The sequence below is a fragment of the Hemitrygon akajei genome, unplaced genomic scaffold (genome assembly GCF_048418815.1).
Source record: "Hemitrygon akajei unplaced genomic scaffold, sHemAka1.3 Scf000045, whole genome shotgun sequence".
Classification (NCBI taxonomy): Eukaryota; Metazoa; Chordata; class Chondrichthyes; order Myliobatiformes; family Dasyatidae; genus Hemitrygon; species Hemitrygon akajei.
This window is the reverse complement of record NW_027331931.1, coordinates 4,867,790-4,882,465: the sequence shown is the minus strand read 5'-3', so window position 1 is coordinate 4,882,465 and position 14,676 is coordinate 4,867,790. Positions and strand designations below refer to the sequence as shown.

At 43.8% G+C, this 14,676-nt stretch overlaps 1 protein-coding gene across 1 annotated transcript; it reads right to left on the bottom strand.

The window, feature by feature from the left end:
* Positions 1-4,693: 4,693 nt before the first annotated feature.
* On the bottom strand, positions 4,694-10,911 carry LOC140720647 (uncharacterized). The gene is made up of 2 exons (XM_073035485.1): positions 10,893-10,911; positions 4,694-5,733 (listed from the first exon to the last, which is right to left on the bottom strand). Exons 1-2 carry the CDS (start codon positions 10,909-10,911, stop codon positions 4,694-4,696), a joined length of 1,059 nt encoding a protein of 352 aa, XP_072891586.1.
* Positions 10,912-14,676: the final 3,765 nt, after the last annotated feature.

The following is a 14,676-nucleotide window of genomic DNA, read 5'->3' as shown; positions in this document are numbered from 1 at the left end:
AGTTTTAGCTTTAACATTTCTGAGAGGTATTGCCTCTAGGAATCTGGATGCAGTACACATAATAGTTAGCAGATACTGATGGCCAGCTTTAGTCTTTGGCAATGGGCCAGCACAATCCACTATAAATTTTTAAAAGGTTCACCGAATGCAGTGGGGCCACTGGCGTGACCTGATTCGGTTTACCCACAACTTGACAAGTGTGACAGGTTCTGCAAAAGGTCACAACATCTTTCTCAAATTAGGCCAGTAGAATTATTTCATAATCCTGTTTACAGCTTTATTTACTCCAAAATGTCGACCTAATGGCATAATGTGGGCCAAAGTTAAAATTTCAGCCATATAACTTTAGGAACTACAACTTGGTGAACAATTTCCCATTCCTCACTCACTGGTATAGCAGATGGCCTCCACTTCCTCATTATCACTCCATCCTTGAGATAATACCCTACTGGCACTTTCTTAATCTCATCATTTCAGAGAGTTGTTTCTTTTAAAGCTTCAATCTCAGGGTCTCGGTTCTGTTCTGCTATAAACTCCTTCCTAGACAGGGATAAATCTTTCTCATCAGACTTACTACCTGAAACCTGTTGAAACAATGAAGGCAGTAAAGTCCCTGACAAGTCATCATAACCTGAATCCCGATTTTGGCTATCATGGGTATCAGAATCATGCTGCACAGAACCGTCTGCATCGGCAGACTTTTTAGCCATACTTCGAGTTACTGCGCAGGAAGGATAAATGTTAAAATCCATCTGTGGGTCGTCAGTGGTTGGCTTAGTTGTCAACAGCACTGCAGGAACAACGTTAGGTCATTCCCTAACAGCAAACTAACATCTTCCAATGGTAAACTGGAGTACAATCCGATTTTAACAGGTCCCAAAACCAACCCTGACAGTAAAGTTACCTTGTACAATGGTACAGAAACCATGCCACCCCCGATGCCTTTAATAAGATTTACCTCACCAGTGTTAGTCTCATCACCAAACTTTAGAACGCTGTCTAATATAAGTGACTGAGAATCCCCAGTAACTCGAAGAATTTTCACTGGTACTTGGGTTGACCCTTCCTTTACTAATCCAAACCCATTTGACATAAAATGATCAAAAGCCTTCTTAATTCGTTCAGAACTCTCAGTCCGTAACTGAGCCTCAACAGAATGTTCAGAACCCTGTGGGTTTATAGGTGCTTCAACAAACTGAACACAGGCATTTGGGACTGCCTCCTTTTCCTTTTTCAGGACAGAACAATTAGCCATCATATGACCAGCTTTCTTACAATAGTAACAAGTATGACCAGAAAATTTCTCCTTCAACTGCTTCCCTTCATCCTTACTCTTGTCACTAGTCCCAGCTGTAATTTCTGGTTTACCCTGGTGATCCCTGGCACTCTTTTGGAAGCTCTTATTCTGGGTAAATTTAACCTTGTGAGTTAAAGCAAACTCATCTGCTAATCTAGCAGACTCCTGCAACGTGGCAGCATCCTTTTCATCTAAATATGAGTTTATGTCGTCAGGAGCACACCTTTTGAATTCTTCAATTAAAACTAACTCTTTCAAGCTATTAAAATCATCATATATTTATCATCATCATATATGTGCACCAGCGATCAAAACACACAGACTTCTCATAAGATATCTCATAGATGGGGTCAGTTGTGCTGTGAGGATTACATTCCTTGACTTCTCTAGTGCCTTTAACACCATCCAGCCCAAGATCTTAAAGCACAAACTAACGGAGATGGGAGTAGACTCTCACATGGTGGATTGGATAGTGGACTACTTGACAGAGAGACCTCAGTATGTGCGGTTGGGAGACTGTAGGTCTGACACGGTGGTCAGCAGCACAGGAGCGCCACAGGGAACCGTACTCTCTCCGGTCCTGTTCACCCTGTACACATCAGACTTCCAATATAACTCGGAGTCCTGCCATGTGCAGAAGTTCGCTGATGACACAGCCATAGTGGGGTGTGTCAGGAAAGGACAGGAGGAGGAGTATAGGAAACTGATAAAGGACTTTGTGATATGGTGCAACTCAAACTACCTGCGTCTCAATATCACCAAGACCAAGGAGATGGTGGTGGACTTTAGAAGATCTAGGCCTCATATGGAGCCAGTGATCATTAATGGAGAATGTGTGGAGCAGGTTAAGACCTACAAGTATCTGGGAGTACAGTTAGATGAGAAGCTAGACTGGACTGCCAACACAGATGCCTTGTGCAGGAAGGCACAGAATCGACTGTACTTCCTTAGAAGGTTGGCGTCATTCAATGTCTGCAGTGAGATGCTGAAGATGTTCTATAGGTCAGTTGTTGAGAGCGCCCTCTTCTTTGTGGTGGCGTGTTGGGGTGGAAGCATTAAGAAGAAGGACGCCTGACGTCTTAATAAGCTGGTAAGGAGGGTGGGCTCTGTCGTGGGCAAAGTACTGGAGAGTTTAACATCGGTAGCTGAGCGAAGGGCGCTGAGTAGGCTACGGTCAATTATGGAAAACCCTGAACATCCTCTACATAGCACCATCCAGAGACAGAGAAGCAGTTTCAGTGACAGGTTACTGTCGATGCAATGCTCCTCAGACAGGATGAAGAGGTCAATACTCCCCAATGCCATTAGACTTTACAATTCAACTGCCAGGACTTAAGAACTTCTTTAAAGCTATTATTAATGCTTTTTTTGAGTTAGTGATTTAGATGCATATCATATTATTACTGAGTTAAGGATTGTATGTAATGAGTTTCTGCTACAACAAGTGTACGGGACATTGGAAAAAATGTTGAATTTCCCACTAGGGATGAATAAAGTATCTATCTATCTATCTATCTATCTATCATAAGCAAATTACATATGTCCGGTTCACAGATTTCCTCAAATTTCTGAACTTTTGCCTGTATGATTCTGGGACCAACTCGTAAGCTTTGAGCACAGCCTGTTTCACTATGACATAATCATCTGCTTCATCAACTGACAAAACAAAATAGTCTTGCTAAGCCTCCCCCTTAATCACACTTAGTAAGAGAATAGGCCAACCCTCTTTTGACCACTTTAAATTCTAAGCAACCTTCTCAAAATGCTGGAAGTATTTATCAACCTCTGTCTCATCAAATGGAGGTACCAATTTAATATCCTGACTGGCGTCAAACTTATCACCAGAGTCTAACGCTAGACCCCTTTGCTGCAACCACTCTATCTTTTCCAGCTCAAATAGCCTCTGTCTTTCTGCTTCCTCCCTCTGTTTTTCTGCCTCCTCTCAGATTTTCTGCCTCTATAGCCTCAAACTGCCTCTGCCTTTCCGCAGCCTCCATCTTTAATTTTTCTCACTCGTACTGGAGCTCAAGCTCACTAGGTTTACTTTCAGGAAACACCTCCAACTCCTCCACTTTAAACACACCCTCAGATATATAATGTTCAGCTGTTATCCTCTGCAACTGTGCCCTCCTCATTGTCAATTTCAACATAGCAAGTTTTAACCTTCTAGCAAGACTCAACAACTCAATCCATCTGGCATCCTCTAATGCCTCAGAGGTTGCCGCTTCCAAACAATAATCAGCATCCGCTGCTGATTTTCCACACACAAATCAATCAAAAGGAACTTCCCCAATGAAATCGATAATTAATGACTACGCCCCCATAGCTGTTCATATCCCGGATGCAGGCCCCAATTTTGTTATGAATCGTAAAGCTTTAGAAACGAATCAGCACCAATAGACTACACCTGGCACAACACACACAAAATGCTGGTGGAACACAGTAGGCCAGGCAGCATCTATAAGGAGAAGCACTGTCGACGATTCAGGCCGAGACCCTTCATCAGGACTGCCTGAAACGTTGACAGTGCTTCGCCTTATAGATGCTGCCTGGCCTGCTGTGTTCCACCAGCATTTTGTGTGTGTTTGAATTTCCAGCATCTGCAGATTTCCTCGTGGAGACCACACCTGGAGTCTGTTTTTGATGTTAAAACTATCTTTATTAGAATCTACTTATAATATAGTAACTGAAGCAAGATAAACAAAAGTTAACAGTATTATGTGTATATACGTGTGTAAATATAAATCCAAAACTATTGAGCTTGGAGGAAACAAGGTCTGGAGTCTTGAGATGGTAAATTATGAAAGTTCAGTTCAACCACAGAACAGGTGATGAGAGAGATATTTGTAATCCAGGGTAAATGTCAAGGGATGGCAATTATGTTGAATTCCACAGGTTCCATGGTGGTAAAACAAGAGAACAGTCACTGTAGATTTTATCTGTCATCCTTCCAAATCCACATACTAATTATCACCCAAAGTGACTTGTCACAGGGCGTATCGTCTTCAAATGAATTACCACCACACCCAGGCAAGGGTTAACACATCAGTGGTCTTCATAGGATACCCCAAATCAGATCCACTCCTATGGATTAAACGAGGTGACAACCACACATTCGATGTACGCTGAATCGATAATTAACCCACAGTTGTGGGCATAGGAAAATTCCAAACAGTGACCTTTGGCACCTATTTCCCTTGTTTCGATCCTTCCATTTTTCCTCATTCATCTCCGTCTGACTCTGAGTGTCTGTGTCCTCAGTCAAAACTAAACAAGCTGGGAGTGTTGTAAACAAGCTGCAAGTCAGACTGATTCACCTTCTTAATCTCTCTCTCTCTTAAAATGTCAGTCCACAGCAATAGTTGGGACGACTGAGTGAATCCTTTCCCGCAATTCTCAGCAGGTAAATGGCTCCTCTGCAGTGTGAACTCGCTGATGTCTCTGTAGTGTGGAAGAGCGAGTGAATCTCTTCCCACATTCTGAGCAGATGAATGGCCTCTCTCCAGTGTGAACTCGCTGGTGTTCCAGAAGGTGGGATGACAGAGTGAACCGTTTCCCACATTCTGTGCAATTGAACAACTTCTCACCGGTGTGAACACGCTCATGTCTCAGTAGGGTGGAATATTGAGTAAATCTCTTCCCACATTCTGAACAGGTGAATGGCTTCTCCCCAGTGTGAACTTGCTGGTGTCTCTGTAGGGTGGATGGATCAGTGAATCCTTTCCCACATTCTGAACAGGTGAACGGCTTCTCCCCAGTGTGAACTCGCTGATGACTCTGTAGTTGGGATGACTCAGTGAATCTCTTCCCACATTCTGAGCAGATGAATGGCCTCTCTCCAGTGTGAACTCGCTGGTGTTCCAGAAGGTGGGATGACAGAGTGAACCGTTTCCCACAGTCTGAGCAGATGAATGGCCTCTCCCCAGTGTGAACTCGCAGATGACACTGTACTTGGGATAACTGAGTAAATCCCTTCCCACATTCTGAACAGGTGAATGGCTTCTCCCCAGTGTGAAATCGCTGATGACTCTGTAGGGTGGATGAATCAGTAAATCCTTTCCCACATTCTGAGCAGGTGAACGGCTTTTCCCCAGTGTGAACTCGCTGATGTCTCAGTAGTTGGGATGACTGAGTGAATCCTTTCCCACATTCTGAGCAGATGAACGGCTTTTCCCCAGTGTGAACTCGCTGATGTCTCAGTAGGCTGGATAACTGACTGAATTCTCTCCCACATTCTGAGCAGGTGAATGGCTTCTCCCCAGTGTGAACTCGCTGATGTCTCAGTACGCTGGATAAGTCACTGAATCCTTTCCCACATTCTGAGCAAGTGAACGGCTTCTCCCCAGTGTGAACTCGCAGATGTACCAGTAGGTTGGATGACTGAGTGAATCCCTTCCCACAGACTGAGCAGGTGAACGGCCTCTCCCCAGTGTGAACTCGCTGGTGATTCTGTAGTTGGGATAAATGAGTGAATCTCTTCCCACAAACTGAACAGGTGAATGGCTTCTCCCCAGTGTGAACTCGCTGGTGAGCCATTAGGTCAAATGACTGAGTGAATCCTTTCTCAGAAATTCAACAGATGACCAGCCTCTGCCCGGTGTGGTGTGAACTGACTGGTGTGTCCACAGGTGGGAAGACTGACTGAACCCCTTCTCACATACAGAACAGATGAATGGCCTTGCCCAGTGTGAACTTGTTGATGTACCTTCAATTGTGATAACCGAGTGAATCCATTCCCACTGTCTGAGCAGGTGAACAGCCTTTCTCCTGTGTAAAATGACAGGCTTGCTATTTGGTCAAATGACCAATTGAATCCCTCTCCACAGTCTGAGCAGGAAGGATGGTCGATTGAATTCCTTGCTCCACTTCTTAAATATCCAGACAGAGACAACAAAACTGGCGTGTTGTGTTTGAGATTCCCGGCGACAAATTCCTTCTCATTTTTATCCTGTGAAAAGATTTACAAAATCCATCAATGGGTGTAGGACAACATTTCAGATGAGATTACTTTAGTTGCCAAGGTCTGATCTGGTATCACACTGTTACAGTGAGGTTCAACCCAAGTTGGACAGAGAAATCATCTCCTGACTGGGCAGAGTGCTGGTATCTGGAATGACCATCAATTCCCTGATGCTCTTCCTGTCTCTATAAGAATGGGGCATTTCTGCTATCTCCAATCTGTGACCTGGCTCAGTTTGACTCTCTCCATTGGTATTATTCCCTGTTCCTGCTGAGCTGCATGGGTGCCTGGCCCCACAGTAAGTGCAACAGTCTCACGCAAATTGTCTTTGTGGATGTGCATCTGGGATTTTCTTTTATGTATTATTAACTGAAAGTGCTACAGTTTTAACACCATATAAAAAAATTCCTGCTGAGATGGATGGTTGGTCCGCACAGCTGTTAAAAGGGGTTAGAGTGATTTTTTGTAATATTTCAGGTTCTTGTAGAAAAGTACAACACAGAAACAGGTCCTTTGGGCCATCTAGTCTTGTGCTGAACTATTTAAACTGCCACTCCTACATCCCTACCATCCAGGTAACTACACGAACCTCTTAAATGTTGAAATCGAGCTTGCATGCACCACTCGGGATGGCTCCTCATTCCAAACCTAGATGACCATCTGTGTGAAGAAGTTTCCCCTCATGTTCCCCTTAACATTTCACCTTTCACCCTTAACCCCTGGCCACTGGTTGAAGTCCTACCCCCATCTCAGTGGAGAAAGCCAGCTTGCATTTACACTATCTATGCCCCTCTACCACAATCAAATCTCCCCTCAATCTTCTACATTCCAATGAATAAAGTCCTGACCTGTTCAATCTTTCCTTATAACCCAAGTCCTCCAAACTTGGCAACATCCTTGTGAATTTTCTCTGAAATCTCTGAATCTCTTTTAAATCTTTCCTGTAGGTAGGTGACCAAAGCATCACACAATACTCCAAATTAGGCCTCTTTTACAAGTCAACATAATATCCATCTATTGTCAGTATTTGGTTCATGAAAGCCAATGGGCTAAAATCTTTTTTTCCGTCACTATCTAACTGTGGTACCACTTTCAGTGAATTAAGGACTTGTATTCCCAGGTCCCTTTCTTCTAAAACACTCCTCCGTGCCCGACCAGTCACTGTGAAAGACCTCCCTTGGTAGGTCATACCAAAGTGTAACAACTCACACTTGTCTGCATTAAATTCCATTTTCCATTTCTCAAACCATTTTTCCCAGGGGGTCCATATCACACTGCAAGTCATGATAGTCTTCCTCACTGACCACTACACCACCAGTCTTGGTGGTCATGAATCTGCTAATCCAGTTAACCACACTATCATCCAGATTACTGATATAGATGACAAACCACAACAGATCCAGCACTGATCCCTGTGGCACACCACTAGACACAGGTTCTAGTCAGAGAGGCAACCATCTGCTACCACACTCTGGCTTCTCCCAAAGACAGTGTCTCATCCGATTTTGTCTATTCTTGACTGCTGAGTGACTGAACCTTCTTGACCAACCTTCCATATGAGACTTTGTCAAGTGCCTTGCTAACGTCCATGTAGACAACATCCACTGCCTTGCCTTCATCCACTTTCCTGATAACTTCCTCGAGAGACTCTCTAAGACTGGTTAGACATGACCTACCATGCACAAAGCCATGCTGTCTATCTATAATCAGTCCACATCTATCCAAATACTTATATTTCCGGTTCCAGCAGATACATTCCAGTAACTTTCCCACTATTCATTACTAGTCACCACTCCGTGGGTTTGGAGATTTCCCTTGAATTTCATAGAATCATAGAAATCTATAGCACATTACAGACCCTTTGGCCCACAGTGCTGTGCCGACTATGTAACTTACTCTAGAAACTGCCTGGAGTTTCCCTAGCACATAGCCCTCTATTTTTCTGAGCTCCATGTAACTATCTAAGAGAGTGATAAAAGTCCCTGTTATATCCGCCTCGACAACCAATGCTGGCTGTGCATTCGACACATCCAACACTCCCTGTGTAAAAAACCTACCCCTGACGTCCCGTCGGCATATATTTCCAAGCACATTAAAACTATGCCCCCTCCTGTTAGCCATTTTAACGCTGGGAAATAATCCTCTGGCTATCCACACACTCAATGCCCCTCATCATCTTATACACCTAAAAAAGGCTCTAAACATAAACAAGGAAATGATACATTGCTTTGAGGATTTGTTAGAAGTAAACAAAATTATGAGGGTATAGATAGGGTAAATGCAAGCAGCTTTTTCCACTGAGGTTGGGTGGGACGACAACCAGAGGTCATGGGTAAGTGGGGAAGGTGAAAATTTAATGGGAACATTTGGAAAAGCTCTTTGCTAAAATGGTCGTGAGAGTGTAGAATGAGATGTCAGCACTAGTGGTGAATATGAGCTCGATTTCACCATTAAGAGACGTTTGACAGGTACCTGGATGGTACGGGTATGGAGGGTGATGATCCCGGTGCAGGTAGTTGCATTAGAGAGCTTAAATGTTTTTGTGGCATTGACTAAATGGGCCAAATAGCCTGTTTCTCCACTGAACTTCTCCATGTTTCTGTGACAGAGAAGCTGGCCAAACTTGTTAGGAAGGGAAAAGGTAGGAGTGACAACGGAGCAGCAATGGCTGGAGTTTCTGGGAGCAATTCGAGAGCTGAGTGATCGATACATCCCAAAGACATGGAAGCATTGGAAAGGCAGCAGGGCACAACCGTGGGTTAAATGAGAATCCAAAACCAACATAAAATCAGAGGAGAGGGCAAACAAAAGAGCAAAAGAACGTTCGGAAGCTTTTAGAATCCAACAGAAGACAACTAAAGGGAAGTCAGATGAGTTCGGGAGTGGAATTATGAAATGGTTGTCATTAATGAGTTTTGGTTGCACCCAACAGTCCGAGGCATTTAGAGGAACGAGATATCCAGGGCCTCAATATCTCTTGAAAACCAAGATTCCCTGCACTAGTTACCATTCAACGTTTATTTTGTCAGGCACATACAAACTCTACACAGTTAAAATTTCACTTCTGAAGAACTCCCACTTACCAATACTCCTTTGCTAAAAAACAGCCTGTCCCAATTAACGCTTGTCAAATCCTTGCAAATACCATAAAAATTGGCCTTTCTCCGATTTAGAATCTCAAGAGAGGTCCAGGCCTCTGTTTTTCTGTATTTACTTGGAATCTCATGATCAGTAGATGCAAAGTGTTCCCATACACTAATTTCTGTCACTAGCCCTAGATCACTTCCCAATAGCTTATTGCACACTTCTACATCGGGAATTTTACGTACTGATTAAGGTAGATTTGATAAGCTCTACCCCATCTAGTCCTTTTACAGCCTAGGAGTCCAGTCAATAAATGGAAAGTTAAAATCACTCACTTTATCAACCTTTGTTTCTTGGAATAGTCCGCAATCTCTCTACAGATTTGTTCCTTGAAATCCCTCAGACTGTTGGGCGCAAGCAAGTCCAAGTAATGGCTACAATATCATAATTTCATGCCCTGAAGCCTGAACGACATCTGTTTGGTGTCAAAAAAACAACCTTGCCCTCAATGTCACTGAAACAAAGGAGCTGGCTGTAGACTACAGGAGAAATGGAGACAGGCTGACCCAGGATCTGGGGTTGAGAGGGTGAACAGCTTCAAGTTTCCTGGCATACACAACACCGAGGATCTCACCTGGTCTGTACATACTGGCTGTGTGGTGAAAAAGGCACAACAGCACCACTTTCACCGCAGGCGGTTCAGGAAGTTTGGGATGGGGCCCCAAATACTAACAACTTTCTACAGGGGCACAATTGAGAGCATCCTGACTGGCTGCATCACTGCCTGGTATGGGTGCTGTACTTCCGTCAATCGCAGGACTCTGCAGAGAGTGGTGCGGACAGCCCAGCACATATGTAGATGTGAACTTCTCACTATTCAGGACATTGACAAAAACAGGTGTGTAAAAAGGGCCACTGTGTAAAAAGGATCATTGGGGACGAGAGTCACCCCAACCACAAACTGTTCCAGCTGCTACCATCTGGGAAACGGTACCACAGCCTGAAAGCCCGGACCACCAGGCCCAGGGACAGCTTCTTCCACCAGGCCCTCTGATAGATTAATTTATGCTGATGCAATTGTACTTTTATTTATCCTGACTGTCCTTTTGTACATACTATTTATTATAAACTATTATAAATTTCACATTGCACATTTAGACAGAGACGTAACATAAAGATTTCTACAACTCATGTATATGAAGGATGTATGTAATAAAGTCAATTCAATTCAATTCACCCTCTCCACTATCTGTTCTGTCATTCTGGCTCCAATCCCCCCTGCAACTTTAGTTTAACCACCCACCCCACAGGGGAGCACAGGCAAACCTTGCCACTAGGATATTAGTCCCCTTCTAGTTCTGTTCCCCTAACTAACGAATCCCCTATCACCCCCTTTGACTTTCCTCTGCCAGGTAATCCCCCCAACAATTTGTAAAGTGTCCACCTGTTGTTGTGTGGGATAGCAACAATAGTATGCTGTGATGGCTATTTAACCTCATTCTCCTTCCTGACTCTCACCCAGTTTCCTGTGTCCTGCACCTTGGGTGTAACTCAACTCTCTGCACGTCATACCTATCACACCCTCTGACACTTGGATGATGCGGAATTCATCCATTTCCAGCTCCAACTCCTTAAAGTGCAGCTGGATGTATACCTTCTACGTGAGGGCATCAGGGACACTGGAGATCTCCCCACCTTCCCACCAATGTCCCCCTAATTTGTAATGACCAGTGTGTGCAAAAATCTTGTGCTGTACAATTTTCTACCCAGTGACAACAACATGTGCAAACTGAATTTTATAAAGAGAGGTATTCATTTCAACAGCGAGCAAATCACTGTCAGAAAGAACGTTAATCTCCTCTGGGCTTGATTGAGTTCATCTGCACTCTCATACAACCTATGTAACAGGTTAATGAAGGATTTACTCGCCACAGCTTTGGCAAACCACCTATTTGTGATCTTCTTCCTAAATGATGCTTTAAATTTCAGATTTCCAAATATCACTCCACTTCTTCCCACTTGAAAATTCTCCAGCAACTCTTGCATCAGCACAATACATCTGAGGCCACAAACCAGGCACGCCCGGGATCCTCTTCAGTTTGCGTATAAGGAGAAGGTGGGAGTGGAGGATGCTATCAAGTATTTGCTGCACAAATCCCTCTCTCACCTAGATGGGGTCAGTGGTGCTGTGAGGATTACATTCCTTGACTTCTCTAGTGCCTTTAACACCATCCAGCCTTTAACACCATCTTAAGGCACAAACTTACGGAGATGGGAGTAGACTCTCACATGGTGGATTGGATAGTGGACTACTTGACAGATAGACCTCAGTATGTGCGGTTGGGAGACTCTAGGTCTGACACGGTGGTCAGCAGCACAGGAGCGCCGCAGGGAACCGTACTCTCTCCGGTCCTGTTTACCCTGTACACATCAGACTTCCAATATAACTCGGAGTCCTGCCATGTGCAGAAGTTCGCTGATGACACGGCTATAGTGGGGTGTGTCAGGAATGGACAGGAGGAGGAGTATAGGAAACTGATACAGGACTTTGTGATATGGTGGAACTCAAACTACCTGCGTCTCAATATCACCAAGACCAAGGAGATGGTGGTGGACTTTAGGAGATCTAGGCCTCATATGGAGCCAGTGATCATTAATGGAGAATGTGTGGAGCAGGTTAAGACCTACAAGTATCTGGGAGTACAGTTAGACGAGAAGCTAGACTGGACTGCCAACACAGATGCCTTGTGCAGGAAGGCACAGAGTCGACTGTACTTCCTTAGAAGGTTGGCGTCATTCAATGTCTGTAGAGAGATGCTGAAGATGTTCTATATGTCAGTTGTGGAGAGCGCCCTCTTCTTTGTGATGGCGTGTTGGGGAGGAAGCATTAAGAAGAGGGACGCCTCACGTCTTAATAAGCTGGTAAGGAAGGCGGGCTCTGTCGTGGGCAAAGTACTGGAGAGTTTAACATCGGTAGCTGAGCGAAGGGCGCTGAGTAGGCTACGGTCAATTATGGAAAACCCTGAACATCCTCTACATAGCACCATCCAGAGACAGAGAAGCAGTTTCAGCAACAGGTTACTATCGATGCAATGCTCCTCAGACAGGATGAATAGGTCAATACTCCCCAATGCCATTAGGCTTTACAATTCAACCGCCAGGACTTAAGAACTTTTTAAAAGCTATTATTAATGCTTTTTGAGAGAGTGATTTAGATGCATATCATATTTTTACAGAGTTAAGTATTGTATGTAATTAATTTTGCTACAAGTGTATGGGACATTGGAAAAACAAAATGTTGAATTTCCCCATGGGGATGAATAAAGTATCTATCTATCTATCATAAATATTCCCGCTGAACTCTCCCCCAATGACTGACGGTGGTGAACTCAGTGATGGTAATGCCAATGAATATGAAGGGAAGGGCAGTAGTCTGTCTCACCGGAGTCTGGCACATTTGTAATGTGAAAGCTACTTGTTGGCCAGGGCAAAGGTGTTTGATATCATTATGTAGCCAGAGAGAATTGGTGGAAGCATGTTCTCACCGGTAGAAAAGTGCAGACCGAGAGGAGGTAGAACAAGCAACACACACAAAATGCTGGAGGAACTCAGCAGGCCAGGCAGCATCTATGGAAAAGAGTACTAATGCTAGATAGATAGATAGATAGATAGATAGATAGATAGATAGATAGATAGATAGATAGATAGATAGATAGATAGATAGATAGATAGATAGATAGATAGATAGATAGATAGATACTTTATTCATCCCCATGGTGAAATTCAACATTTTTTCCAATGTCCCATACACTTGTTGTAGCAAAAACTAATTACATACAATACTTAACACAGTAATAATATGATATGCATCTAAATCATATGATATGCATCTAAATCACTAACTCAAAAAGCATTAATAATAGCTTTTAAAAAAAGTTCTTAAGTCCTGGCAGTTGAATTGTAAAGCCTAATGGCATTGGGTGTATTGACCTCTTCATCTTGTCTGAGGAGCATTGCATCGATAGTAACCTGTCGCTGAAACTGCTTCTCTGTCTCTGGATGGTGCTATGTAGAGGATGTTCAGAGTTTTCCATAATTGACCGTAGCCTACTCAGCGCCCTTCGCTCAGCTACCGATGTTAAACTCTCCAGTACTTTGCCCACGACAGAGCCCACCTTCCTTACCAGCTTATTAAGACGTGAGGCGTCCCTCTTCTTAATGCTTCCTCCCCAACACGCCACCACAAAGAAGAGGGCGCTCTCAACAACTGACCTATAGAACATCTTCAGCATCTCACTGCAGACATTGAATGATGCCAACCTTCTAAGGAAGTACAGTCGACTCTGTGCCTTCCTGCACAAGGCATCTGTGTTGGCAGTCCAGTCTAGCTTCTCGTCTAACTGTACTCCCAGATACTTGTAGGTCTTAACCCGCTGCACACATTCTCCATTAATGATCACTGGCTCCATATGAGGCCTAGGTCCTCCAGCAATTTGTGTGTATAGCTTGGATTTCCAGCATCTGCAGATTTCCTCTTTGTGATTGGAGGTAGAACAAAGATGATTTTCTCAACTGGTGATGTAAAAGATTTTAGAGCCATAGAATAGAACACTACAGCACAGTCCAGGCCCTTCAGCCCTCCATGTTGTGCCGACCCATATAAACCTTTAAAAAAAGTACTAAACCCACACTACCCCGTAACGCTCCATTTTTCTTTCATCCATGTGCCTGTCCCAGAGGCTGTTCAATACCCCTAATGTTTTAGCCTCCACCACCACCCCTGGCAAGTGATTCCAGGCACTCACAACCCTCTGTGTAAAAAAAACTTACCCCTGATGTCTCCCCTAAACTTCCCTCCCTTAATTTTATACATATGCCCTCTGGTGTTTGCTATTGGTGCCCTGGGAAACAGGTACTGACTATCCACCCTGTCTATGCCTCTCATAATCTTTTAGCCCTCTATCAAGTTCTAGACCTTTCAGATTATTTCACGTTTCATAAAGATTGAAACAGAATAAGCTGAAGCACACCGTTCAAAGTTGCTGGCATTCAATCCACTTGGTGCATTGACTCATAACATTTTTTGGGTGTATGTTTGTCAGAAACACATCCAACAGATTTCCCATCAGAAGTGCAGGTAAATTCTGGACCTGATTTCAAATGAACCACTGAGCACTCTAAAAAAAAAGTTGCTGCAGAGGCCGATTTCTCCCTTGTGCTTTTATTTTTAGTGTGAACTATGTAACATTGACGTTGATTAATGATCATTACTTTCAGGCGACAGCCCTCCAAACCTGTGACTAACCACAGTAAAACTTAGTTAACCTGCCATGAT